We start from the raw sequence: 25,853 nt of genomic DNA on the forward strand, positions 1-25,853 counted from the left end.
GCCTGTACTACCCAGAGCGACAAGTTAAAACAGTCAGCTAGAGGTCCACCAGTGAATTGAGCATTGCCAGGATTTAAAAACAGACCCAAAAATGCTTTCAAAACCCATCCAGCTGTGTCGTTGAAACATTGTCATTATCTTCAGTGTCTAATGCCAAAACCAAGCATCTTAATCTGTTGGCTGTCCGTGAGTAGCCCATGCTGCTCAGTGGATGTCTTCTGAGGCTGCCTGATCAGGAGAGTCCCAGTGAGCCCTGGAGATGTGAAGGGAAAGTTTCCTTTGTGTTTGCAAGCCCACAGATTAGGCTGAGCCTTGACAGCCTCTGCTGATGCACTTTGTGGCTTCAGGATTTCACTTTGTGGCTTCAGGATTTCATGAGTCTGGGTTCTCAGCCCGGTTTTACTCTAACTAGCCATGGGACCCTGAGCATGTGACTTAATGCCTCTGGGTGTCAGCATCATTGTTGGCAAAAGAACCTTGCAGAGTTGGGTGGAGAGCTAAATGAGGTGATTGTGTTCACTTTCTAGTGTATCATTTGAAGTTCAGTAAAGCTGGACACCATGTTAATATTCAGTATTAACTTCTCTCTTTAGACTTCAACTTTTAGGGACGTTAAAATGGAGATCAGTTAAGTGTTCAGTAAGTGATCTTTTTCCTCTCTCTCTCTATTAGCCAGCTGTCTGTTACCAGGCAATCACAAAGAAGTTGAAAATATGTGAAGAGGTACATAGATCCTATGCCTCCTGTTTTATTTTCCAGCTGGGGCCTTGTAGTGGGCAGACTAACTCGTGATTTGTGATTCCTCCCCTAGGAGACCGGTTCCACCTCCATCCAGGCAGCAGACAGCACGGCAGTAAATGGCAGCATCACCCCCACAGACAAAAAGTACGACCTGGATGAAAATGCCTCCTGGGGCTCAGGTTCTGCTGTGCTGGGTGACCCCCAGAAGCTCTTGAAAGATTGCATCCTAGCCACTACTGGGATTAAATGGAGTGGGGTGGGGGAAAGGTGTAAATTTTACTGATAATGATTTGCCAGGGTGTAATTTGACTTGTAGAAGACAGAAATTGTATAAATCTACAGTGGGTTCTCCCTTGAGTACAAGCTGGAGGGTTGTTGGCTTCATAACTCACTGTTGAGCCTCTAAGCAGGGAACACTTGGTACAGTGGTTCTAAGATTCACCTGGAGGGGGCCCTGTGAAATACACATTGCTGAGCCCCATCCCCGGGGTTTCTGCATCAGGAAGTCTGGGGCAGACCCTGAGCGTTTGTATTTTTAACATGTTCCCAGCTGTGTTGATGCTACTAGTCTGGGAACCACACTGAGAACCACTGGCTCAGTCGAACCATGATGAAAATGCTTGAAATTGGGGGCTGGAGTGGGGAGGAGGGAGATGGGGACATTTAGAAGCCGGCAATCCTGCCTCCCTGGCTCTCCTTGCTGTGCCCTCCTGACACTCCTGATCATATGGGGTTAAAGTAGAGATGCCCAGAGCTGAAAGCAAAAATGAAGTAAGAGGAATGCAGATGAGGTCAAGCAGTTGGTTGCCTGTCTCCCACATGGAAGGTGCGGGGTTCAGTTCCTGATGCCTCCTGAAAAACCAAAAAGCAACAGGCAAAGCAGAGAAGAAAACCAAGTCAGGGAAGCAGATGTGACTCAGTGGTTGAGTGCCAACTTCAGCTTCCCAAATGTAAGGTCCTGGGTTCAATCCCTGGCCCCTGGCACCTAAAAAAAAAAAGAAGGAAGAGATAGAGTTTAGCCATGTCACATGCAATGAGAGATAAAATGCAAGAACCGAGAGATGACATTCGGACAAGATAAAATCATCTGTTAAAGCATGTAGAAACAGCTGGCAGTGGCGGAGCTGTGGCAGCAGCCCCCCAGTTAAAGGAGTGGCAGGACTGAGTGGGCTGTAGGAAGTGAGGATAAGCAGGGTGCAGTGTCCACTGGAATACTTTAGTCCCAGAGGATCATAATGGACCTCTTGTCAGAGAGTGCAAGGGAGAGGAGAGAAGGAAGAGCCAGGGAAGAGTGTGGCTGCCATAGGGTCAGAAGGTGACCACGGGAAGGGTTTGTGCACTGCGGGAGATAGGCTCCAACACTCAGACAAAGGGCATCTTTGGCAAAGAGCTGGAACACAGCCCAGCTCTGCTGACAGCAGGACAAATGAAAGGAGGTATAGAGGCTTAGAGCTGGGGAGGATCGAAGTCAGGAAAGAGAGTTAGTTGAAAATTGGGGTCCTTGATTCCTACATTTGAAGAAGTCATCTCAGATTTGAGGCTGGTTGACTAAATGGTTCTGAAAACACTGTTTCAGTTACTTGTACCAGATCCTGCTACTTGTTTAAATGGCATCTGAAAGCCCAGCAGAGGAGATCACCCATCAGGAAACTGGCTCAGGAGCTGAAGATGAATTTGTGGTTTCTTAGGATAATGGGATTGTAAGCTCGGACGCTCTACTAAAGCAGAAAGGAAACCAGACTTGGAAGACTTGCCCATAATCACACAAGTCCTACTTTTTCCTGTAGCAGTTGAAGGTTTAAAAATGCTGGTTTAAATTTAGGGGCACTTTGAGACGACAGCGCGGTGAGAAAAAGCCCCGTCTGGATGCAGTCCCCCAGCCCTAAACCTAGTGCCAGCATTAAAGTGCTGCTGGTGGCTAGAGGGCCCCAGAATTGGCCACACTATGGCCACAGTTACCCCCTGTCCCTCCCACTGTGCCCTGAGCTGATCAGTTTCTGTCTTTTTTCAGGATAGGATTTTTGGGCCTTGGTCTCATGGGAAGTGGCATCGTTTCCAACTTGCTAAAAATGGGCCACACAGTGACTGTCTGGAACCGGACTGCAGAGAAAGTAAGCATCCACGGGAGCTTTTGGGGCTGGGTGGTCAGTCTTGACCTGTGCAGGGGGTGGGGGAGGTAACCTGATAACCTGAGGCTGGAAGTCTCTTCCTGTTGTCTCTACTCAGCACTCTGCATGTGGTAGAGTAGGAGAGACCAGGCACTTCGTTCAGGAGGTAGAAATGTAGATATGTAAAGTTAGGATTTCATCATCAAAATTCACCATTTCAGAATAGCCAGGGGTATAAAATGAAGTGAAAATTCTTCACTCCCTGCCATTAGCCGCCTTTTTTCCATGCATGTACAATATGCGTGTATGTGTGGGCGCGCGCATTGCCATATGTTGTCTGTATCATTCATTTGGAATGCATAGAGATAGACCTGCTTGGTGTTTTTTGTAGTCTATTGTTTGGGTTTCACTGGACAGCTCTGTCCATTAGAGCGTGCACAGTGATGGACCTTTCCTCGCTGTAGCCACTTACCAAATGGGACTTAACACAACTGAAGAACTGCATTTTTAATTTTATGTAGTTTTAATTTAAAGAGCCACATGTTGCTAATGGCCAGTGCATTGGGCAACCCAGCTTTAGAAGTTCTTAACCTCGGGGGGTCCATGGCCTCTTAGGGGTCTGTGTATGCCCTGAAATGGAACACTCTGAATTTGGCGACTTGCACCTTTTGTAATGGAGAGCAACCATGAGGTTTCCTCAAGTTTCCACCTAAGAAAAGTTGAAGGACCATAGCCTGAGAGCTGGAAAAATAAAGCACCATGCTTCTTGCCAGGAAGGAAAGAGAGAAGACTTTTAAAAAAAGAAATGAACCAGCTTCTTGAGGACCATGATGTAGTTGGGGATGTTTGTGAATGGGTTAGCATCCCCACAAGTGCACAGCAAAGCAGGCTGGTGGCCCTGCAAACGTCACGACGGCGGTGAGAGCTGACATGAGCTGTGGTTGCCGAAGAAGGCATTGGAGTGGATGAACGTGAATTAACAAAAACGTTTTAGGCAAAGTTAAAAAAAAAATTCATAAAATCTTTTTCGGAAAGACCAAGTGGTTGGTGATTGAAAGGGGCCCTGGGAAAACAGGCACTGAAGGCCACGTAAGGGTTGGGGCTCTAGGTGCTGGGCACTGGTAGGCTTGCAGGTACCTAAGCCAGGAGTGAGGTCTCACAGGTCCCACTGACAGAATGTTTTGTGATTCAGACATTCTTCTAAGCTCCTGCGGTTGCTGAAGACTGGGGTCATCAGAAAATCTAGGCATGCGCCATTGCCAGAACATCAGGAGAATCAGGGCTTGTGAGGAGGGCATTCCCCTTTGGCGTGAGCCTTGGGTCATCCAATTTTTTTTTCTTGCTTGAAAACCTGAAAGTTAACAACATGATGGTTCTTTCCAGATTAATTTACAGGGAGGCAGAGCAGTTAAGAAATTGGGCTTGGACTTGGGCAGACCCGAATTCAAGTCACTGGTGCTCTGCTTCTGACCTTAGGCAAGAGACCTCTGCCTTGCTAAACCTCAGATTCGCCATCTAGAAAAATGGTGGTGGTAAAAGCACCTACTTCCTCGGGGTTTGAAAGTTAATTGAGATGATGTGAAATACTTAGCACAGTGCCTGGCATAAGTTATGATAGTCCCCATAGCATTTTTTTTTTCAAAGAACCTTGATAAAAATGATTCCCTGTTTCTTCTGGAATAATAAAAAGGAAACATTTTTTTTAATTTTCACAGAAGGAAAGACTCAAGCAAAAATTAAAAGGGTAATGTAAAGCTGCACTACTGAAAGGCTGTATGTTGCTGAAATAATAGACATAAATCTATTAAATTAGACTAGCTCTCCTAAGACTTCTCTGTAGGATGGCATCATCATAAATCAGCGGGGCAACATGAGGGCTTGGTCAGAAAACAATGTTTTGGACAACTGGCTGGATATTTGGGGAAATACTTAACCTCATTTTTTACCACATACTAAAATATGTTCCAAATAGATTACTGAATTAATGTTTTTAAAAGGACAAACCATAAGAAAATATTAAGATTGGTCTTTCTAAGCCTAGAAGCAATCAAAATCACTAAAGAAAAAAAAAATGGTCATTGTTTTTGGTAACAGTCCTCTGACGAAAAGTTAACAAAATTGAAGATACACCAACTACAAGTGCAAGTACTTGTAACAAATATGATAGAAAAAGAATAATATGTTCATTTTACTAAATCCACAGCTTGAGAACTCTAACAAAAAATAGCTCACAAAAGAGGAAACACAATGAACAAAGGAATGAAAAACAGTAATCAGGAGTGACCAACATACATCAAACACAAAGTTGCCGTTTTTTAGCTGGTTAAATTATAAAGTAGGAAAAAACTTAGATGTGTTTATAGAGGCTTCTCTCTTGTTTTTGAACAGTGTACTTAGTGCTAGTAATTTGAGACCTTGCTGTTGATCATTATAAAGCGGCACAACCCTATTGGAAAACCATTTGTCTAAATCTGTTAACTTGAAAATCATTTGGATTTTATTGTTTATTGTTTCTTTCTACTTATAAAGACCTACATTAGAAGCAGTGAGGAAGCATTGTATGTGAAGATGGTTGTTGGGGTCAGTTATAGTTAGAAGTTGAAAGCAGGCTAAATATCAAACGATAGGGGAGCCGTTAGATAAGTTAAGGTATCTCTCTCAGAATATTTTGTAGCCATCCATTATAAATGATAATTATTCTAAGTACTTTTGAAAATATTGAAGGAAATACACCAGAATACTCATGACACATTTTGCCATGGGATGCGCTGGTGATTTAATTCTCAGAAGAAAAGTTAGTACCCTTAGACCCCCCAGAAGTCCTAACCTGGCCCACAGTGTTAGATAAAAGCTCAGTGAGGCGCCTCGGCCAGCATGGAAGCCCCCCAGTCCCAGACTGAGTCCCCCACTAACTGCCGTAGCTCAGGGAGCTGGGGTGGATTTTGCTATTGCCAAGGCAACCACAGAGGGGGCTGGGGACAGGTACTATTCAACGTCCTGTTCTTCAAACAGGAAGCCATCCGCAGCCACTTGTTTTGTGCTTACTGTGAAGTAGAACACCGTTCTAGGCACCAGGTATGCAAAAACATGGACAGTCCTCGAGAGGCCCCGTCTGCTTCCCTCAAGAAGTTACACCACCAGCTCTGGTGTCCAGGCTCCCAGGCCCAGCCTTGGGAGCCAGTGAGGAGGACCAGCGAACACGTCTCTGGCCTGGCCGGCGTGTTTGTTGTGCATTGCCTGCAGCTCATGTTGGGGTCTGTGACTTTTGCAGTGTGATTTGTTCATCCAGGAGGGGGCCCGCCTAGGAAGAACCCCCGCTGAAGTTGTTTCAACTTGTGACATCACCTTCGCCTGCGTGTCGGACCCAAAGGCAGCCAAGGACGTAAGGACCCCCCCTCCCCCCAGCATCTGAGGCTGTGCTAGGGAAGCTGGCCGGCCTCTGCCCCATCTCCCCTGCACACAGAGTAAGTGTCAGCATGTGGGGGTCACATTCCCATCCCGGGGCCATCACCCATTGGGAAGAGTGTTTGTAGAAATTGAACGTAGATTCCCTTTAATTCAGAACAATGGAATGAGAGCTACCAGGATGCAAGAGGTCTGAGAGTAAATGGTTCCTGAGCCTGTTCCATGTGTTCTTGTTTGGGGTTGAGTGTGCCGTTGGTATTTGCACCAAGTGTCCACGTTTAGCTATTGCTGTACAAGTTCAAATGGTAGTTGTCATCTTGGTAAATGGGTAATATAATCCAAGTAAATTCAGAGAAGCCCAAAAACTAAATACTGAAGCTCCTTTTTTTAATCAGGAGATTTTTAATAAAAAGAAATACGCATTCCTTTAAAAAAAAAAAAAAATGAGGGGAGTAGATGTGACTCAAGCAGTTGAGCACCCACCTACTACGTTATAGGTCCCAGGTTCAGTTCCTGGTGCCTCCTGAAAAAAAACAAAACAAAAAAAAGAAACAACAAGCAAAACAAATGAAAAAACCAACTTGGGAGCCAATGTGGCTCAGTAGTTGAGTGCCTGCTTCCCACATACGAGGTCCCGGGTTCAGTCCCCAGCCCCCAGTATGTATGTATGTATGTGTAAATACAGACAGACAGACAGACTGGAAATACATTTCTGTCCCTTGCTTTGTTTCTTGCTCTTCCCTTTTCAGTCTGATTAGTTAACTTCTAATCAAGAAATGTACCCAAAAAGCAACAGGTTTCTGAACTTGGGTCTCAAGGGCTCCTTAGGCATCTCACTGGGAGCCCGGGCTATTGCTTCTCCCTTGTGTTCCCACAGCTGGTGCTAGGCCCCAGTGGTGTCCTGCAAGGGATCCGCCCCGGGAAATGCTACGTGGACATGTCAACGGTGGACGCAGACACAGTCACTGAGCTGGCCCAGGTAGCGGCCTCGTTCCAGCTGGCCCTCCAGCATCCACTTGGTTGGAGCCCAGGACCCATAGGGCCCACACCCAAGTGTGGGCAACTTAGCTTCTCTAGAGCATGAGCCAGAGAGAGAGGAGACTGGTATCCTTGGTGCTAGCCTGCCTCCACTCCCCACCTTCAAAGCCCAGCTAGTCACGGCGGCTGTGGGAGGGTGCCGCCCAGCTCGGTTGGGACTCGGGTCCTGTAGCTGCCAGTCTCATGATGTGCAGCAGGCCATGCTGCCCAAATGGCCTGTTGGGTTTAAACAGCTCTCTACGGTAGCAAAGTATTCCCCCTCCCTGAACTTCTGGGCCCGAAGGTCAGAGCAGTGACTTCTGGGCCACTTGTATATTCTGAGGGTGGTTGAAGTTAAGAAGGGGCAGTGTCCAGAGGGAAAGCATGTTCACCCAAACTGTTGGATACTCTGCTTGGGTTTGCTTATCTGAATCAGCGGCAGCCTTCAAGAAGATCCCAGCTTCTCTCTTTTCACTGCGGCATGATCCATGCATCTGTCAGAGGATGGCCAGTCTAACCCTCCCACCTCAGTCCCTCACCTTGGTACAGATCTCAGGCCTTAGGGCCTCTGCCCTGGTGGCCAAATAGTGCTCATGCCCCTTAGCTCTGTAAAGGCGTGGCAAGAAGACATGTCCTCAGGGTTGAGAGCCAACCCGCCTGAGGACTTCCCTTACTCCCTGCCCGGAGGCCCTAGTGAGAGGCCAGACCTCCCAAAGCTGTGACTTTCCTTTCCAGGTGATTGTGTCCCGGGGCGGCCGCTTTCTGGAAGCCCCAGTCTCAGGGAATCAGCAGCTGTCTAATGATGGGATGTTGGTGATCTTAGCAGCCGGAGACAGGGGCTTGTATGAGGACTGCAGCAGCTGCTTCCAGGCAATGGGGAAGACCTCCTTCTTTCTAGGTAACATGCCTGCCCACCCATCGTGCCCTTCAGGCCTGGAGGCCTGGAGGCTGGGTGGGCCACATCCCCTGTAGATGGCACTGATGACAGCGTCAACCCCGCACAGCCTCTGCCTGGGGCCCCCAGGGGAAGGTTTCCAGTCAGTGCCTGGAAGGAGGAAGAGCCAGAAGGGTCAGAGCCATTCTGTCAGGGGCAGGTGAATGGGGCCTCCCTGGGTGTAGAGGTGGGTCCATGGGGTTGGGGCAGGGGCTCCAAGCAGGTGCGAGGGCAGGGCAGAAATTCCCTGCCTACGGAATTCTTGTAAAGTGACCATGACTCTTTGCCCTGAGCAGGTGAGGTTGGCAACGCAGCCAAGATGATGCTCATCGTGAACATGGTCCAGGGGAGCTTCATGGCCACCATCGCCGAGGGGCTGACCCTGGCGCAAGTGACAGGCCAGTCCCAGCAGACACTCTTGGACATCCTCAATCAGGGACAGTTGGCCAGCATCTTCCTGGACCAGAAGTGCCAAAGTAAAGTTGGCCTGTCATCTTGAGTTTTAGTTTTTCATTATCTTTGGAGAACTGGACCAGGCAGGCAGCTGCTTCCTGCCACAGAAGGGTGCTTTTTCTTCAGGGGGTTTTGGGTGTGAGAGAAGCACCCTCCATCCATTCAGCCCATGCCCTGGTCTGCGGTGTTTCAGAGAGACGTGGTGGTTGGAACGTTGGGGCACAGGATCACGACTTCATCTCTTGGGTGTCTCAGGGTGAAGGAGGGACCGAGAGGGTTATGCTAGTAGGAAATAAGAGGCATTCAGCCCTCATGCTGCTGCAGATGACTTCTTAAGAAAGGTAGGGTCCTTTTATTTCTTCTGATAAGTGGTTTTTCTCTTCTCAGATATCCTGCAAGGAAACTTTAAACCTGATTTCTACCTGAAATATATCCAGAAGGATCTCCGCTTAGCCATTGCCCTGGGCGATGCCGTCAACCACCCCACACCCATGGCAGCTGCAGCCAATGAGGTAGTTTTGAGGAGGGGGTGGCTTCACGTCTACAGGGTCCTCTAGTTGGTTGCTGTTTTTTAAAATCATTTCTTGCCTTTTACTTCGAATTTTTCTTTTTCTAACCTCTTAAGGTGGGCTCTTAGGTTTTTTTTTTCTTTTTCTCTCCTCTTCCCCCTTTCCCCCTAGTTGTCTGCTCTCTGTCCGTTTGCTGTGTGCTCTTTTGTGTCTGTTTATATTCTTATCAGTGGCACCGGGAATCTGTCTCTTTTTTTTTTTGGCATCATCCGGCTGCATCAGCTCTCTGTGTGTGGGGCACCACTCCTGGGCAAGCTGCACTTTTATCACGTGGGGTGGCTCTCTATATGGGGCGCACTCCTTGTGCATGAGGCTCCCCTACATAGGGGACACCCCTGCATGGCACGGCACTCCTTGCACGCATCAGCACTGCACGTGGGCCAGCTCACCACACGGGTCAGGAGGCCCTGGGTTTGAACCCTGGACCTCCCTCCCATGTGGTAGGCAGATACTCTATCCATTGAGCCAAATCCGCTTCCCTCTTAGGTATTGATTTTAGACCTTCCACGTTCTCTGATGTAAGCATTTACAGCTGTAAATTGCCTTCTTAGCCACACTCATTTTCCTCATGACTTCTCTGGCCATGGATCATTGAAAAGTTTAATTTCCAGATTTGGTGTTTTCTTAGATACTTTATAGCTATTGACTTCTAATTTATTTTTCTTGTGGTCAAAGAACATATCCAGACTTGCTTTAGGGCCCAACACGTGGCCTAACTAGGTGGACATACTGTGTGCACGTGAAAGAATGTGTGTTCCGCAATTGTTGGGTGTAGTATTCTGCAGATATCGATTAGGTCAAAATGGTGGATAGTATTTATCAGCCCATCTTTGCTGAATTTTGATCTAGTTGTGTAAATTTCTGAGAGAGGTAGTAAAAATCTCCAAATATGATTATGGAATTATCTAATTTTCCTTAAATTCTGTCCATTTTTCCTTGATATGTTTGAAACTCTTGTTTTTAGGTTCAAAGACAGCTTATAATTATTGTCTTTCTGATGAACTTATCCTTTTCTTATGAAATATCCTTGTTGGACTTTGTCTTTTTTTCTTTTTTTTTAATAAGTGTAAAAAGTATAAGTAAAAGTTGTGAACTTAGAAAGCAAACATACATAACATCATACAGGGGCCGCATACATCAACCCAGCACCAACACCTTGCATTATTCTGAAACATTTGTTACAAATTATGGAACAATATTGTCAAAATCTTACTATTATAATCCTTACATTTGGTGTATTTCCCCCCAACCTACCATATTAATATTTTTTAAATATATTTTTATGACAGAAGGTGTAAACTTACAGAATAATCATGTACATGTGCAGAATTCCTATACAATACCCCTCTATCAACACACCACACTGCGGTGGAACATTTGTTACAGATTACGAGATAATATTATCTGATGCGATTATAGCCACTGCAGCCCTCTCATGCTTATTCCCATGATATCTTTCTCCATCCCTTTACTTTCAACGTGTATCTTTAAGGGTTTTTTTTTGTAGATAATCTATAATTGGATCTAACATTTCTATACATTCCAACAATACCTGCCTTTCAACTGAAGTGTTCAATTAACATTTCTTGAATGATGTATTTATTAAGCCATCTACACATGAATTTTTTTTTTTAAGGAGGTACCAGAAATTGAACCTGGGACCTCGTACGTGTGAAGTAGGCATTCAACCACTGAGCTACACCTGCTCCCTTACACAGCAAATTTTTTTTTTAATTTATAGTAAATTAAGATTTATTTCTCCACCCACCTCATTTTGCACTCTTTCTATGTCCATTCGCTGTGTGTTCTTCTGTGTCTACTTGTCTTCTCTTTAGGTGGCACAGGGAACCGATCCTGGGACCTTCCAGAGTGGGAGAGAGGCACTCAGTCTCTTGCACCACCTCAGCTCCCTGGTCTTCTCCATCTCTTATTGTCACTCCTCTGTGTCTCTTTCTGTTGCATCATCTTGCTGCACCAGCTTTCTGCGCAGGCCAACTCTCCGCGTGGGCCAACATTCCACATGAGCTAGTACTCTGGTGGGCCAGCTCTCCACTTGGGCCAAATCACCACACAGGCCAGCTTACCTTCCCCAGGAGGCCCCAGGAATCGAACCCTGGACCTCCTATATGGTAGACAAGAGCCCAATCACTTGAGCCACATCCACTGCCCCCTCAGCAAATTTTGAAAATAAATTTTTAAGGTAGAAGTTAAGCTTTCTTATCTCAACCTGATAGAAAGTTAATCTTTAAACAAAAAAAAAAAAAACTGAGCAATATATATTGTCTTTTCCACACAAGTACAATAAAAACTATATTTTGTAAAATAGATGCATATGAAAGATATAGAGCCATTAATTTTAGAAGCTCTATCTTTCAGGTATTATAAGCTAATACTGATTTTCATTAAATACTTAGAGGTTCAGCAAGAAAAACTTGAAAACACAGTATTTTTTTTCCCAAACCTGCCTTTTTATAGTTCATTATCCTGTATTCCTGATTTATGTGTTTCTCTGTCAGCAGAATTCTTTTAAGTATTTTGTAATGTTTTATCGATGAGCTCATCTTTAATTCTAGTTACTTCTGAAGGCTTCCAAGTGTGGCCTGAGTTGGGAAAGCTTCTCAATGAGTGGTTTTCTGAGTTGCCTCTCCCCTGTCACTACAGGACTCATTGGGTGGAAAACAGGTATTTTGGCTAATTTCATAATGGAGTATGGCGGTTTCGGGAACATTTGGGCAGTGTGAGTTTGGACTCCGCACTGTTATGAGCCATGAGTTGAGTTTTAGGATCCTGTGGTTAGCTAAGTCCATTAACATTTAATGGCATTATTGTTGTGATTGGGTTTGGAGCTACCATTTCATCATTTGATCTGTTTATTCCCCCCCCCATTTTGTTTTGGTGGTTTTTTTTTTTTGTTTTTTTTTTTGGTCCATTTCCACTTTCTTACCTTCTTTTGGGTAATTTTAATATATTTTAGAATTTCATTTTAATTTATCTAATGGCCTTTTCACTATGCCTCTTTACTTTTTTTCCTTTTGTTTTTTAGTGCTTGCTCTAGGGTTTACAATGTACATCTCTGACATTTCACAGCCTGCTCAGAGTTAATACTGTTTCATCTCCCTTAGAATGTAGAAACCTGCAGCCGTCTAGAAAGTTTACTGCCCCTCCCCTGTCCTTCGAGGCAGGGTCCTCAGCCATGGCACTGCTGACGTTGTGTTGTGGGGCACTGTCCTGGGCACTGCAGGACAGTTAGCAGGATCCCTGGCCTGTATCACTGGACACCAGTATCAGCCCCTCAGTTGTGACGACCAAAAAACTAGATGTGTCCCAATGTCCCTCAGAGGACAGAGGCCCCAGGTCGAGACCCACTGCCTTACAGTGTAGGTGGCCTGTATATTATGCCTATCTATGCTTTAAGCCTGCCAGCTAGGCTTATAATTTTTTTATTTAAATCTGCATCTATTTTATAGCAATTGGAAAAAATAATAATTTTTATTTCTCTAGATTTACCATTTCCAGTGCTTCTCATTTCTTCCTGAAGAGCAGACTTTATTTTCTTTCAGCTGGAAGAACTTTCTTTAGCATTTCTTGTAATGCAGATCTACTGGTGAGAAATTATTTTAGTTCTCTTTTATCTGAAAAGGTCTTTATTTTAGTCTTCATTCTGAGTCGACAGTTGGTGGTGTTGATTTAGTTTTGGTTTAACTTTCATCACTGTCGTCTGCCTTCCCTTCTTTCTGATGAAAAACCCTCAGGCATTCACATACTGTACCCTCTATGTGATGGGACTGCTTTTTCTGACAGCTTTCAAGATTTTCTCTTTTTCATGTGTTTTTAAGATTTTTATTTATTTACTTCTCCCCCACCACGCTTGTTTTTGCACTCTCTTCTTCCTGTGTCCGTTCATTGTATGTTCTTCTGTGTCTGTCTGTCTTCTCTTTAGGTGGCATTGGGAACCAATCTCGGGACCTTCCAGGGTGGGAAAGAGGCACTCAATCTCTTGCGCCACCTCAGCTCCCTCATCTGCTGCATCTTTTATTGTCTCTTCTCTGTGTCTCTTTGTTGCATCATCTTGCTGCACCAGCACTCCTGCACTGGCCAGCACACCGTGTGGGCCAGCTCACTGCACAGGCCAGCTTGCCTTCACCAGGAAGCCCCAGGAATCGAACCCTGGACCCCCTGTATGGTAGACAGGAGCCCAACTGCTTGAGCCACATCTGCTTCTTACAAGATTTTCTCTTTATTTTTGGTTTTCAATAGTAAATTATTTCTTTCAGATACTGTATATTTCAGTTTTAGAACTTCTGTTTTTTTCTTTTATATAATTCTTTTATATAATTACTGATTCTCTCCTGAGATTTCATATCTTTTCTCTCATTACAAACCTTTTTTCCTTTATGTCCTTGAGCATAATTATAATAGTTTTTAAATCTCTGTCTGCTGATTCTGACATACATATCTTCTCAGGGTCAGTCTCCATTAATTATCTTTTCTTTTTTTTTTTTTTTTTAGAAGACTTATTTATTTTGTATTTAATTCTCTCCCTCCCCGTCCCCGCCCCCACTACCCCAGTTGTCTGCTCTCTGTGTCCATTCGCTGTGTGTTCTTTTGTGTCCGCTTATATTCTTGTCAGCAGCACAGGAATCTGTGTCTCTTTTTGTTGCATCATCTTGCTGCATCAGCTCTCCGTGTGTGCAGTGCCATTCCTGGGCAGGCTGGACTTTGCTTCGCGCTGGGCGGCTTTCCTCACGGGCGCACTCCTTGCACATGGGGCTCCCCTACATGGGGGACACCCCTGTGTGGCACGGCACTCCTTGCGTGCATCAGCACTGCTCAAGGGCCAGCTCCACACGGGTCAAGGAGGTTTGAACCTTGGACCTCCCATGTGGTAAGTGGACGCCCTAGCCATTGAGCCAAGTCCACTTCCCTGATTATCTTTTCTTGAGAATGGGTCACAATGTCCTGTTTTTTTTTATGTGTTGAATAATTCTGGTTTACATCCTGGACATTGCGATGGTGACATTGTGGAAGCTTTCTATTTTATTCCAACAAACAGTGTTAATTTTTCTTCTTAATGTTTTAATAAGCAGTTTACCTGGTTGGACTCAAGCTGCATACTCTGTCTCTTTGGCAGCAAATCGAATCTCAGTTCAGTTCTTTTAACCATGTTCAGGCTCTTGAACATCATCCTGTATACCACTGGTTCAGGGGCCAGCCTGAGACTTGGGCCCAGTTTATATAACAACAGAAACTGAGCCTGTGCAATTTATTTCATCCACGTGTTGGCTTCTTCCTTCCAGAATCTGCCTGTGTGGTCACTGCAGTGCCTTCAAGTTGTTCATTTTTGGTCTAGATTTTATGGTTGTTATTGGCAGGATAAAAAGCTTCCATGTTCATTGTAAGCTTTTAGGATTTCTAGGTGTTTTGCTACAGCAGAGCTGAAAAGAACATCTACAAAATAACGCCTATCTTGGTATTGTGCTAAGGGAAAGAAATGAGAGACTCCTGGAGGGAGGTCAGGGGCTCTGCTAAAAACAGGTGACCTCTTTCACAAGCCCTCTCCCCAAGTGTGGCCTCCCATAACTGTCTGAGCCTGGGTGCAACAGACATTCCTTGGCTCTTGTCTGGCACCATCAGGTCCTGACCTGAGGAAGGACAGCATGATAGAGTGCCCCACAGAGGCAGGAGCTTGGCTGGTTATGTACTCAGACCCACTTCAGAGTCTCAAAGAGCACTAGAGTACTAGGGTGTAAGGACTAAAAAGAGGCTCCAGGTTCTTGCAGTTTTTACAGCGACTCCAACTAGACTGTGTTTTATAAAACAAACTCTGCATCGAGCCCTGTGGCAGGCCTATGTGTCCAGCCACATTAGCTTAGCACAGTGGATATTATATTGGTCTTGTTGAATAATGGGTTTTTTTTTTTTTTTTGGAGGTACTGGGGGCCAGAGATTGAACCTGGGACCTTATATTCAGGAAGAAGGAAGAACCAACCACTGAGCTATATCGGCTCCCCTGAGTTGGTTTTTATTCATTTGTTTGGGTTTTTTTTTTTAGGAGGCACCTGGAACCAAACCTGGGATATCTCATGTGGGAAGCAGGCACTCAACTACTTGAACCACATCTGTTTCTAGAATATTGACTTCTTAATTCTCATTAAGCTCTTTAATAGTCACCTACCATCCCTTGGGTGTCAGCTGAATTAGTTGCCAGGCTCTGCTCTGGGCTCTGGGGATACACTGATGTATAGCTCCTTCCCTTCCTTATGGAGCTTCCATAATGGGAGACACGAAATAAGTTCATACATTTAAAGAAGTGTAAAACTTCAGAGGTTAAGAAATGAGAATAAAACACAACAGAATAAAGAGATCAAGTTGACAGGGTGAAGTGGTGCCGCTGCTACCTTACATGAGAGTCAGGGAAGGTACCCACTGCCTTTAGGGAAGAGCATTTCCGTCATGGGGTATGGCAAGGTCAAAGGCACAGAGTGGGGAAGCCCTTGGAGGGATGTGAGGGCAGTGTTTACAATCACCAGCAGCACTGGCCTCTGCCATGCACTGACTCTGCCACTTCTCTGAGCACTCTGCATGCCTTACCACGTTTAACCCTCCTGGCGGCCATGAACGGGGGTGCCGTTACCTTGTCCATACCAAGACGTGATGTCTGGAGTGCAGAGAATTTTAGGCACTTTGCCAAACCAGTAAGTGGGGGAGTCAGGATTCATGTTCAGCCTCAACCCCGGCATCTCTCTGCTTCGCTCATCTAGAGCTGCCTCCAGCAGAGACTGCTAGAGACTGACGCCCTCTCTTTTTTTCCAGGTATACAAAAGAGCCAAGGCACTGGACCAGTCCGACAATGACATGTCTGCCGTGTACCGAGCCTATATACACTAAGCCGTCAGCACCCCCACCCCTCCAATGTTCCCTCTGACCCCCTGTTCCTCACGTGGGGTCGGGGTCCTGGGACTGAACTCTGGACCAGTCCACCTGTCTCCATTTCCTTTTATACAGACTTTGAGACTCGCCATCAGCACAGCACGTGGCACTACTCCTCCCCAGAGGTCCTGGGGAGGGCGGGGAGGGTACTGCAGGATTGGCTTGTAGGAACACTCTTGAGGTGGGCACTGGCTCCTGGCCTAGGTGGCTGTGTATTCTCTCTCTCTCTCACACACACACAGGCTCTCACCCCAGGATAGAAGCTACCCAGAAACTGCTGCCTGGCTTTTTTCTTCTTTCTTCTTCCAAGCTTGTCTCATTTCAAACCCCTTCCAGCCGAGGAACTAGAATCAGCAGTGAGAGTTGGAAGGCTTCCCCCAGCTTCCCCTGCATGAAGATGCTGTAGTCATGTCCACATCCCCTCCTGGATCCCTTGCAGGGAGAGGCCCTGGGCCCACAGGAGCCAGCACAGACTCCAGAGGGAGGGTCCCGAGGGACCGCCAACCTCAGGTGACCAGTTGATAAGGATTTTCACGTTTAAGCTACCAATGTGCAACTAACTCTTCCATAAATGCCTTTGTGAACTGCAAAGAGATTGGCACAGTCAAGCGAAGACGGGGGCAGCACATGGCCAGCCCCTAGTGAGCCTCGCGGAAGCCCCACGCTCACCACTGCTCTTCACCGCCCTGCCCTGGCCAGAATCAGAGTTCCTTGCTTCAGTGGGGGCTCAAGGGCTCAGGGCATCCCTCTGCCGGCTCCTCACCAAGCTGTTGTAGTCTTCAGATTTGCATTCCAGCCCTTGGGAAAGGGGTTCCTGAAGGAGTGAAGAATGAGGGGGGAGATGGGCCCCTTCCTGTTTCCGTTATGCCACAGACTCTTGGACTGGCTCTGAGGAGCCACCCTGACTTGGGCACCTCGTGGTGGCCCCACGTTCTCCAGCCACCCCCGCACAGGTCCCCTGCGTGTCCCTCCTCTTCCTCCTCCCTTCCCCTTTCCTCCCTTGGAGACAGCCTTTTTTTCTGTCTTTCTGTCCTTTGTTTGGCCCAGACATAGCCTGGCCAATGCTGACCATTTCTTGGGCTCAGCTCTTGATACAGGAATGAGTGTCTTCACGCCAGCCAGCGTCAGGATCTTCAGTGCTTCCAGGGCCCCAGAGAAGAGGAGAACGGGCCTGGCCTAGTAGCCTGAACAGCCTCGGGGTGGATCTGGGGCATCCTGGAGGCCCTGGCATTTCTCCTTGGTCAGGGGACCAGAAAGGGGGTGGAATGTAGCCTAAGAACAAGGAGAAGTCACCGAAGGGATGCCCATCCACTCTCCCTCTGTGTGGGTTGGTTTTTCCAAAGTCACAATTTGCAGAAAGTCAACATTTATAGTGAAATCTATGATTATATACATATCTCTGTGAATGTGGCCGCATGGGTGTGAGGTCCTGCCCTCGGGCCTTGGCCCCTTTTCACGGATTAGAACCTGGGTTAGAGGGTCTGAGAGGATGTGGGGGAGGGCAGGGAACATGCCTGTGGGGTGTGGGGCGCAGCTGGTTTCACTGGGATTTTGAACTCATTTCCATCTGGATACAAAGCCTGCTCTAGTTCTGGCCTGACACTGGGGGTGGGGTGGGGGGAGATGCTGTAATGAAACTGGTTAGTCAATGTTGTCTTATTGTTGACAATTCTGTAAAGTTCCTTTTTATGAATATTTCTGTTTAAGCTATTTCACCTTTGTTTTGAAATCCTTCCCTTTTAAAGAGAAAATGTGACACTTGTGAAAAAGCTTGTAAGAAAAGCCCCACCTTCCCTAAACCCCCTCTTTTTTCCTTTAAACCTTTAAAGAATGACAAATCTAGGTAATTAAGGTTGTGAATTTTTATTTTTGCTTTGTTTTTAATGAACATTTGTCTTTCAGAATAGGATTGTGTGATAATGTTTAAATGGCAAAAAAAAAAAAAAACACATGATTTTGTGCAATTAACAAAGCTACTGCAAGAGAAATAAAACATTCTTGGATACACGACTGTGCCGGCTCACTCTTCCAGCTGCCTGGGGGCCAGTCCCGGCCAGCCCCTGGCCTGGAGCTCTGGGATTTTTGTGGGGGGAGGACATGGCGAGGGGCGGGGCGGCCGCGGGAGCAGGTCCGCCGGCCTGGGGCGGGGAAGGAAAGTGGGCCCTAGCCCCACGCAAGCGGGGAGCCTCCTGTCCTTCCCGGCTGGGGCCACGACACCCCCAGAGCGGGGCCCGGCGGGCCAATGGGAACGCGGTGTGGGGCGCAGACTGCCCCGCTGGCCCGTCCCCGAGCGCAGCGAGCTGACCCTCCTCCAGTCCCGAGCGCCCGTGCAGCAGGCGCCCAATCAGAGCCGGGCGGGGCGGGGCAGGCGGCCGAGCCGGGGCGGCCCGAGAGGCGCGCGCCAATCGCCGGCGCGGAGACGGCGTGGGGGCGGGGCCGGCGCCCGCTCCGCCAATCGGACGCCGGGCGGGGCCCGGAGCGCGGCGGACAGGCAGGCGGCGGGCCTGGGCTGACGGCCGCTCGGGGGCTGGCGGCGATGGCGGCCGCGATGGCAGCGACGGCGGCGGAGCGCGCGGTGCTGGTGAGGCCGGGCGGCCGGGGGCCGGGAGCCGGGGCCGCCGCCGCCGCCGCTGAGCGCCGCCTGTCCCCGCAGGAGGAGGAGTTCCGCTGGCTGCTGCAGGACGAGGTGCACGCCGTGCTGCGGCAGCTGCAGGACATCCTCAAGGTGAGCCCGGCCCCGGCCCTGCGCCCACCGTGTCGCGCCAGGCCCAGCCCTCGGCCGCCCGGCGGGGCTCACGGGCCACCAACTGCTTGCGGACACGCGCAGCTGCGCGAGGACAGGGGCGCCGAGCCCACGGCGGGAGGCAGGGGCCCTGACGTCGCCCGGGCCGGGGAAGGCTTCCTGGAAGAGGCGCCCTTGAGCCTGCCATTTGAGGGCTCCCTGCCTCCGTAGCCGTTGCTGGAGTTACTCAACCCTTGGGGCCGTGGTTTCCTCGTTTGCAAGGAGGAGGGCCTTTGGGGCTGCGGTGGGCATCAGTGAGCCAGTCACCGCCCCAAAGCACCCAGCTGAGGGGGCCCAGAATTCCCGGGTACCGTCGCTGCGGTCCTCATCTCTTGACTCCGCCCTCTCCTCCGAGCCCCTCCACTAAGCGGGGAGGCCCACCCGTCGGGGTTTTGTCCTGCCGGAGTCTGGCGCACAATAGACACTCAGCTCTGTGGAGTGAGCAGGTGGCCCGTGAAGTGTGCAGGTGGGCCGTGGGCCTGAAGATGCAGGCCATGGGGGGCCCCAGCAAGCGGAAGGAGCCGGGCAGGCTGGATACCGACCCCTGGCCCAGCCGCCAAAGCCCAGGTGAGGCCAGCCCCCCTGACGCCTCCCCTGCCTGTGACCCTTGTCCCCTGCCCGCAGGAGGCCTCGCTCCGCTTCACTCTGCAGGGCATGGGCACCGAGGGGCCAGCCAAGCCCGAGAACTTCATCCTAGGCAGCTGTGGGTGAGCCCGGGCTGGGCGCAAATCGAGGGGGTCTGGGAGACTCTTGAGGTCCAGAGGCATGAGTGGTTCTAGGCCGGACATCCCCAGGCCGGGCAGTGGTGCAGGGGAAGCTGCGGGTCCAGAGGGGCTGCGTGGGGGGGGGGGGGCAGGGGCAGGCAGCACACGCCCTCTGGCCCCGTGTCTTGCAGCACCGACCAGGTGAAGGGCGTGCTGACTCTGCAAGGGGACGCGCTGAGCCAGGCGGTGAGTCTCGGGCCCCTCTCCCTGCCCCCCCTCGCCATGCCAGCGGGACGAGCAGGGGGGTCCCCCCGGCCTCTCAGCTCTGCCTGCAGCCAGCGTGTGGCTCCGGGCGGGACCTCTGACCTCCTTGCCCTGGGGATCCTTGTTTGTTGTCATCTCCTTGGGGGATCAGTGTGGAGATTCAGTGAGCAGGTGCAGGGAAGGGTTTGCGCCGAGCAGGGGCCGGGGGAATGAGGCTGGCTCCGGATCAGATTGAAGCAGCCAGCCTCTGAGCTCCACTCTGCGCCCAAGTAAGCCGGGTGCCAAGCCCGGGGTGGGGCTCCCTCTTCTTCCCCTTGGCCCACAATTACTCTCCCCGCCACCGGATGCAGTTTCCTGACCTCCATGGTCACCCCCCCAAGGGGCCACGCATGGGGAGACCCTCTGCGGCGGGGGGGCAGCTGGGGCCTGTGCCGCCCCACGCCATCCTCCTCTGCAGGGCTGGAGCGCGTGCCTCTGCCCAGCTCACTCCCCCTCCTGACCGCCAGGACGTGAACCTGAAGATGCCCCGGAACAACCAGCTGCTGCACTTCGCCTTCCGGGAGGACAAGCAGTGGAAGCTGCAGCAGGTCGCCGACCTCCCCCCCCCCCCCGGGTGGCCTTGGCAGAGCAGGCCTGGCTGCGGGCATTTGTGGCACAGCAGGCCTGGCAGGGGCTTCTTAGCAGCCAAGCCCGGGGCCCTGGCGCTGGGGGAGTAGAGAGCCCGCAGGGTCTGCGGGCCCCAGTAGGGTTGGCGGCAGCCCCTTCAACAAGTGACTCCCCTGCCAGAGCCTCCAGGGGCCTCCGTGGCTCTTGGGACGATACCCACACTCCTGTGCGGCGCGGCCCCCCAGCCTCTCTCCCTCCCGCTGGCTGCTGCCCCAGCTGGGCTCTGTCCCCACCCACTCGGTTCCCGGCCACCCTCGGCCTTAGAAGGTAACGTGGGTGAGGACAGGGGCCGCGTCCCCGGCACCCAGCTGGGCCCTCCCTCCGGGGTGCAGAGCCACAGCCGTAAGGAGAGCTGGTGCGACCCGGCTCCAGAAGGCAGCACCCCCGCCCCCCGCCGCCCGGGCCGCCCGCCGAGGCCCCGCGGGCTAACGGCTCCGGGCACGGGGCACAGATCCAGGACGCCAGGAACCACGTGAGCCACGCAGTCCACCTCCTCGCCAACCGCGACGAGAGCTACCAGTTCAAGACGGGAGCCGAGGTCCTCAAGGTGGGCTGCCCAGGGGGTGCTGGGGGGAGCCGGGCCCCTCAGGGCCCTTAGGGAGCCGCGTCCCCAGGCTCGTTGGAGGCCGGCCCTTTTCTTGGTGGCCGTGTCCAGACCCACCCCGGCTCTGGAATAAGAACTAGGCTCCCATCCCACAGCCACCACCAAGGGCTGTGCAGCCCCAAGTTACTCACTGAGCCACCCTGTGCCTCAGTTTCCTCACCTGTAAAAGGGGGGGATAGCCGTAGTGGCAGTTCCGGCCAGGGGTTCCCCAGCATTCAGCAGAGCAGCCGCTGGCAGCAGTGTAGCAATAGGAAAAGCCTGGGCCTTAGCTACGGGGCGAACTGCCTGGTGGGGCAGGCGCTGACAGCGAGGCTGCAGCCCAGTCCTGTCCTGCTGTGTGTCCTCAGGTGGTTTGTTCGCCCTCTCTGAGCCTCACAGACTTGGGTCCCTTCCAGAACTGTAGCCCCTGGGGGGTGGCGGGGTGCGTAGGAGGTGCGGCCTCTTTGCCCCTATGACTCTGGGGCCAGGTCAGCCTGGTGCTCACAGGATGCTGCCCAGGAGGCTCTGCTCCATGGCTAAGGACCAGGCTCCAGGAACCCCCAGGCATGGGGCACACCCCATTAGAGCCTCAGTCCCCTCACCTGTAAAGCGGGGCTGCTCATCACCCACGTTAGGCAAAAGGTGGAAGCAGCAAGTGAGTGGACGAGCACGATGTGGTGTGTCCGCGCGCTGGGCTGTGCCCCAGCCGTGGAAAGGAGGGAAGCCCCGGGGGTGATGGTTGCGCTCAGTGTAAGGAGCCCGGAGCCAAAGGACAGCCACTGTCTCGTCCCGCTTACACGAGGCGTCTAGGGCAGGTGGGTGCGTGGAGGCAGAAAGTAGGTGAGATTACGGGAGGAGGACGGGCAATCACTGCTAACGGGGACAGAATTTCTGGTTTAGGATGAAGAAAAAAATGTAAAAGCAGGACTTAGCTCAGCCATCCCATCACCTCCTCCAGGAAGCCCTCCCCGTTCCCTTGCAGCATCCTGAACCAAGGGCCCCTTTCCAAGCTCCTCCACTGCCTTCAGGCCCACCCGCAAAGCACCCGCGCCCTGGGACAGAACCGCTGGGCCGCCTCCATCTCCCCCGGGCCAGGGGTCAGGGTCCGTGCGATGGGAGCCCCCAGGCGGGTGGTGGGCAGCGCAGAGGCCGTGCCCCCGCCTCACCCAGCCGGGGCCCGGTTAGCCGCCTCTAGCCAGCCCCCACCGGGAGCTCAGGGCCCGAGCGCGCCAGGGCGGGACCCGCCGGCCGCTGTAACCACAGTTGTCGCGGGCCCCCGCCCCACAGCTGATGGACGCCGTGATGCTGCAGCTGACCCGAGCCCGCAGCCGGCTCACCACCCCGGCCACCCTCACGCTGCCCGAGCTCGCCGCCAGTGGCCTCACGGTCAGTGCCCAGCCTGGGCCCGGGGAGAGGGGTTCTCTCCAGAGGGCTTAGATTTCCCCAGAGTGGCAGTCCTAGACCCCCAAAACTGTAGGCAGGCAGGCTTTTCTGGGAAGGGGTCCTTGGCTCGCATCCCGCATCCCCCCTCCATGCCCCTGTTGTGGCGGAGCCGGCCCCATACCTGGGGCCCCTGGGAAAAGGGGGGGGTGGCTGGGAGCCCCAAGGATTCTGGAGCAGGGGAGGGGAGGGCCTGGGGGCCGACTGCCCGCTGCTGACCCCCGCCTGCCTGCGGGGGCTCCCCCAGCGCATGTTCGCCCCCGCCCTGCCCGCCGACCTGCTGGTGAACGTCTACGTCAACCTCAACAAGCTCTGCCTGACCGTGTACCAGCTGCACGCCCTGCAGCCCAACTCCACCAAGGTGCGCAGGGCCCGCGCCCCCCGCGCCCCCCGACTCTCCCCTGGCTCTCCCCCGGCTCCCCCGGCTCCTCTCCAGCTCCCCCAGCTCCGCCCCCCCGCTCTCCCCCCCCACACTCCCCCGGCTTCCCCCGGCTCCCCCGCCCCCGGCCCGCGGGCCCGCGGGGCCGGTGGGGGCTGACTGACGGCTCTGCTCGCTGTTCTGCCTAGAACTTCCGCCCAGCGGGGGGCTCCGTGCTCCACAGCCCGGGGGCCATGTTGTGAGTATGGGGGTCCTGGGGCGCCCTCCCTACACCTGCCTCTGCACCTGGGGGGCAGGTGGGCCAGGCGGGCCCGCCACCCTCAGGGCCCCCGTCACCCGCCCGCAGTGAGTGGGGCTCGCAGCGTTTGGAGGTGAGCCACGTGCACAAGGTGGAGTGCGTGATCCCGTGGCTCAATGACGCGCTTGTCTTCTTCACGGTCTCCCTGCAGCTCTGCCAGCAGCTCAAGGACAAGGTGGGGCTGGGGGGCTTGGGGGGGGGGTAGGGCCTCCAGCAGATGGGGCTGCCAGGGCCTTTCGGGGGCTCCCAAGGGCTCCTATCACACCTCCAAAGCACCCCCAGATCTTCGGGCCCATTGTCCTCCCCGCTCCCCAACAGGCAGGTGGGCCGGGGGGTGGCTGGAGAATACCACCCTCTCCTCTGTTCTTGGGTGACCTTGACTTGTTTCCTGGCTCCATTTGGGGCCCCCCAATGCCACCACTGACCCCAGGTTCCCCCTCCCCCAGATCTCCGTGTTCTCCAGCTACTGGAGCTACAGACCCTTCTGAGCAGAGCGCCCTGGGAGCCTGTCCCCTGGGAAAGTGGCCCAGGGGTCCCTGTCCCGCCCGCCACCCCCTCGGAGAGCTGGCCCGAGCCAGGAGCCTGGGCAGTGCATGCCGTCCAGCCTCCTCTCCGCCCCGGCCCGCCCGTGGCGTTGGCACCGATGGGATGACCACCAGCCCCCGGGCCCAGAACCTGGTTGGGTTTGTTCTGAAGACAGAAGGATCCGGAAGGCCAGCCAGTCCCAGGCCCAGCCCGGCCCTCCTGTGGGGACCTTTGGACTCAGGGTGGGGCCAGGCTAGCTCCCTCCTTGCCTGCCCGGCTGCCCCCAGAGGGTGATGGGGCGACCCTGGCCAAGCTGTGGGTGGGAGGCAGGTGGCAGGGACGGGGGCAGGCCAAGGCCACCCTCCCGGAGCTGAGTGTTGCCGCAGTGTATGTTCTGCCGCCCGACCAGGGCCCCCCAAGAAATAAAGGTCGTCAGCCTTTGCCTGGAACCCCCGTGTCGGCCTGCATGAGTGGGGTCCCCGCTGGCGGCCTGCTCCTTCCCGCCACCTGCGCCCGGCCCACCGCGGGCCCGGTGCGGTGGTGGCGGTTCTGCCCGCTGAAGCCAGGGGGGCCCGGAGGCTGGACACACACTCGCACGCAGGCTCTGGGCAAAGACCTTCATTGTCCCCGCGCGGGCAGGGCACGCGGGAGGGGCCTAGGGTTCCAGGGCCAGGTTGTCCGCTCCCTTGAGTCTCCGCTGCAGGGACACAGAGGGCCGGGCGTTGGCCCCTGGACTCGTGCCGCCCCGCCCCGGCCGCCCCCAGCGCCACCCGGGGCTCACCTCGGGGCTCACCTTCTGCGGCCTGGGGCTGTCGCAGCAGCAGCAGCAGCAGCAGCGAAGGACGGCCAGGAGCAGCAGGAGGAGCACGGTGCCTGCGGGCCGGGCGGGGGTCCACACTTGGCCCTTGACCTCGGGGCCTGGCAGGGCGAGGTGGGGGGGGCACCTAGCAGGGGGCTCCGGCCACACTCACCCACGAAGGTGAGGAAGACGACGAAGGCGGCCGTGTCCCACTCGGACTGGAACAGCTGGCGGCTCCGCAGCCGCCCCAGCACCTCCTGGGCCGTGGCCTCCAGCTCCTGCCGCAGATCCTCGGGCGACGGCGCCATCTCAGCGGGGACGCCTGGGCTGCCCGCCTGCCCGGGCCCCGGCAGGCTTCAGCCGCGCGCTCCGGGGGCCGGCCCTCACCCCCGGCCCTGACCCAGCCCACCCACCCCCGCTCCTGCTTTCGCCCTGCCCGCCTCCCACCCCCAGCCCCTGCCCCGGCTCAGCCCCGCTGCCACACCTGCCCTTGCCCAGGCTTTCTCTTGTCCCTACCCCGGCCCCGCCATGGGCAGCCCTCTCCCCCCAGGAGCCCCGCCCTTAGGCCCCCACCTGTCTCCAGGAAGCTCCCCAGCCCGGCAGGTCGTGGGTCCTGGGGTGCACCAACTGCGGCTCACTTCCGGAAACTCAGCCGCCTGAGGCCTTGGCAACCAGCCCCGCCCTCCCCAGGGCCAGCCAGGTGCTGCCAGGGCTGGGGGGCAGGGCGTCCCCGCCCACACAGGTGTGCTCCCGCCCCCAACCCTCCGCAGGTGTGCTGGCTGCCTCCCACAGGTGTGCCAGGGCCCCCCCCCCCCCCGGGAGGAGGCCACAGGCTTGTCAGCTTCTGCATTCCAGGGGTTTTTCGCTCAGACGTGGGGTTTATTTCATGAATGAAAAAAACAAAGGGCTGGGGGAGGGGAGCTGAGAGCAGGGAGAAGCGCTCGCTTCTGTTCAGCCACCTACAGCTGAGAGGTGCCCGCAGGCTCTGTTTTCACCCTCTCGGCACGCTGGCGCAGGACCTCTCCAAAGAGGGCAGGACCTGGCCCTGGGCCCTGGCCCTGCGTGATGCCGCCAGCCTCCCCAGCGAGGCGGGCTCACCTCCTTCCTTCCCCACCTGGGCCGAGGGCCACCGGGGACAGACGCTGGCCACACTGGAGGGGGTGCTGCGAGCCAGGCGGACACCGTGTGGTGGTAGCAGGGTGCTCGCCGTCGGGCAGGGGACATACTGCGCCCAACACTGGACATGCATCACCTGG

The 25,853-nt window shown here is 53.3% G+C and overlaps 3 protein-coding genes across 11 annotated transcripts in view; 2 read left to right on the forward strand and 1 right to left on the reverse strand.

Moving 5' to 3' along the window:
* Window positions 1–18,164, forward strand: part of GLYR1 (glyoxylate reductase 1 homolog) — a 36,700-nt gene extending 18,536 nt beyond the window's left edge. The window contains exons 8-17 of one of the 8 annotated variants that reach the window (XM_004452202.5): window positions 673–723; window positions 812–885; window positions 2,753–2,852; window positions 5,862–5,924; window positions 6,121–6,231; window positions 7,132–7,233; window positions 8,007–8,169; window positions 8,502–8,681; window positions 9,046–9,170; window positions 16,041–18,164. In XM_004452202.5, the coding sequence (XP_004452259.2) occupies window positions 673–723; window positions 812–885; window positions 2,753–2,852; window positions 5,862–5,924; window positions 6,121–6,231; window positions 7,132–7,233; window positions 8,007–8,169; window positions 8,502–8,681; window positions 9,046–9,170; window positions 16,041–16,115 (1,044 nt within the window). In that variant the 3' untranslated portion in view covers window positions 16,116–18,164. The remainder of the gene's footprint in view (window positions 1–672; window positions 724–811; window positions 886–2,752; window positions 2,853–5,861; window positions 5,925–6,120; window positions 6,232–7,131; window positions 7,234–8,006; window positions 8,170–8,501; window positions 8,682–9,045; window positions 9,171–16,040) is intronic. The other 7 variants (XM_004452203.5, XM_004452201.5, XM_058286529.2 and 4 more) reach the window with 7 other exon arrangements.
* Window positions 18,165–18,630: 466 nt separating this feature from the next.
* On the forward strand, window positions 18,631–24,247 carry ROGDI (rogdi atypical leucine zipper). Its single transcript, XM_058286533.2, has 11 exons — window positions 18,631–18,738; window positions 18,811–18,882; window positions 19,564–19,646; window positions 19,835–19,889; window positions 20,414–20,494; window positions 21,025–21,120; window positions 22,444–22,542; window positions 22,844–22,957; window positions 23,164–23,213; window positions 23,322–23,448; window positions 23,720–24,247. Exons 1-11 carry the CDS (start codon window positions 18,694–18,696, stop codon window positions 23,759–23,761), a joined length of 864 nt encoding a protein of 287 aa, XP_058142516.1. The 5' UTR covers window positions 18,631–18,693; the 3' UTR covers window positions 23,762–24,247.
* A 154-nt stretch (window positions 24,248–24,401) lies between these two features.
* SMIM22 (small integral membrane protein 22) lies at window positions 24,402–25,284 on the reverse strand. Of its 2 annotated transcripts, none has more exons than XM_058286535.2 (4): window positions 25,171–25,284; window positions 24,770–24,932; window positions 24,592–24,671; window positions 24,402–24,495 (listed from the first exon to the last, which is right to left on the reverse strand). In XM_058286535.2, exons 2-4 carry the CDS (start codon window positions 24,903–24,905, stop codon window positions 24,454–24,456), a joined length of 258 nt encoding a protein of 85 aa, XP_058142518.1. In that variant the 5' UTR covers window positions 24,906–24,932; window positions 25,171–25,284; the 3' UTR covers window positions 24,402–24,453. The 2 variants fall into 2 exon arrangements, with proteins under 2 accessions (XP_058142518.1, XP_058142517.1); XM_058286534.2 differs by having other exon boundaries at window positions 24,580–24,671.
* Window positions 25,285–25,853: the final 569 nt, after the last annotated feature.

Source organism: Dasypus novemcinctus, chromosome 23, assembly GCF_030445035.2.
Source record: "Dasypus novemcinctus isolate mDasNov1 chromosome 23, mDasNov1.1.hap2, whole genome shotgun sequence".
In the NCBI taxonomy this organism is placed as follows: domain Eukaryota; kingdom Metazoa; phylum Chordata; class Mammalia; order Cingulata; family Dasypodidae; genus Dasypus; species Dasypus novemcinctus.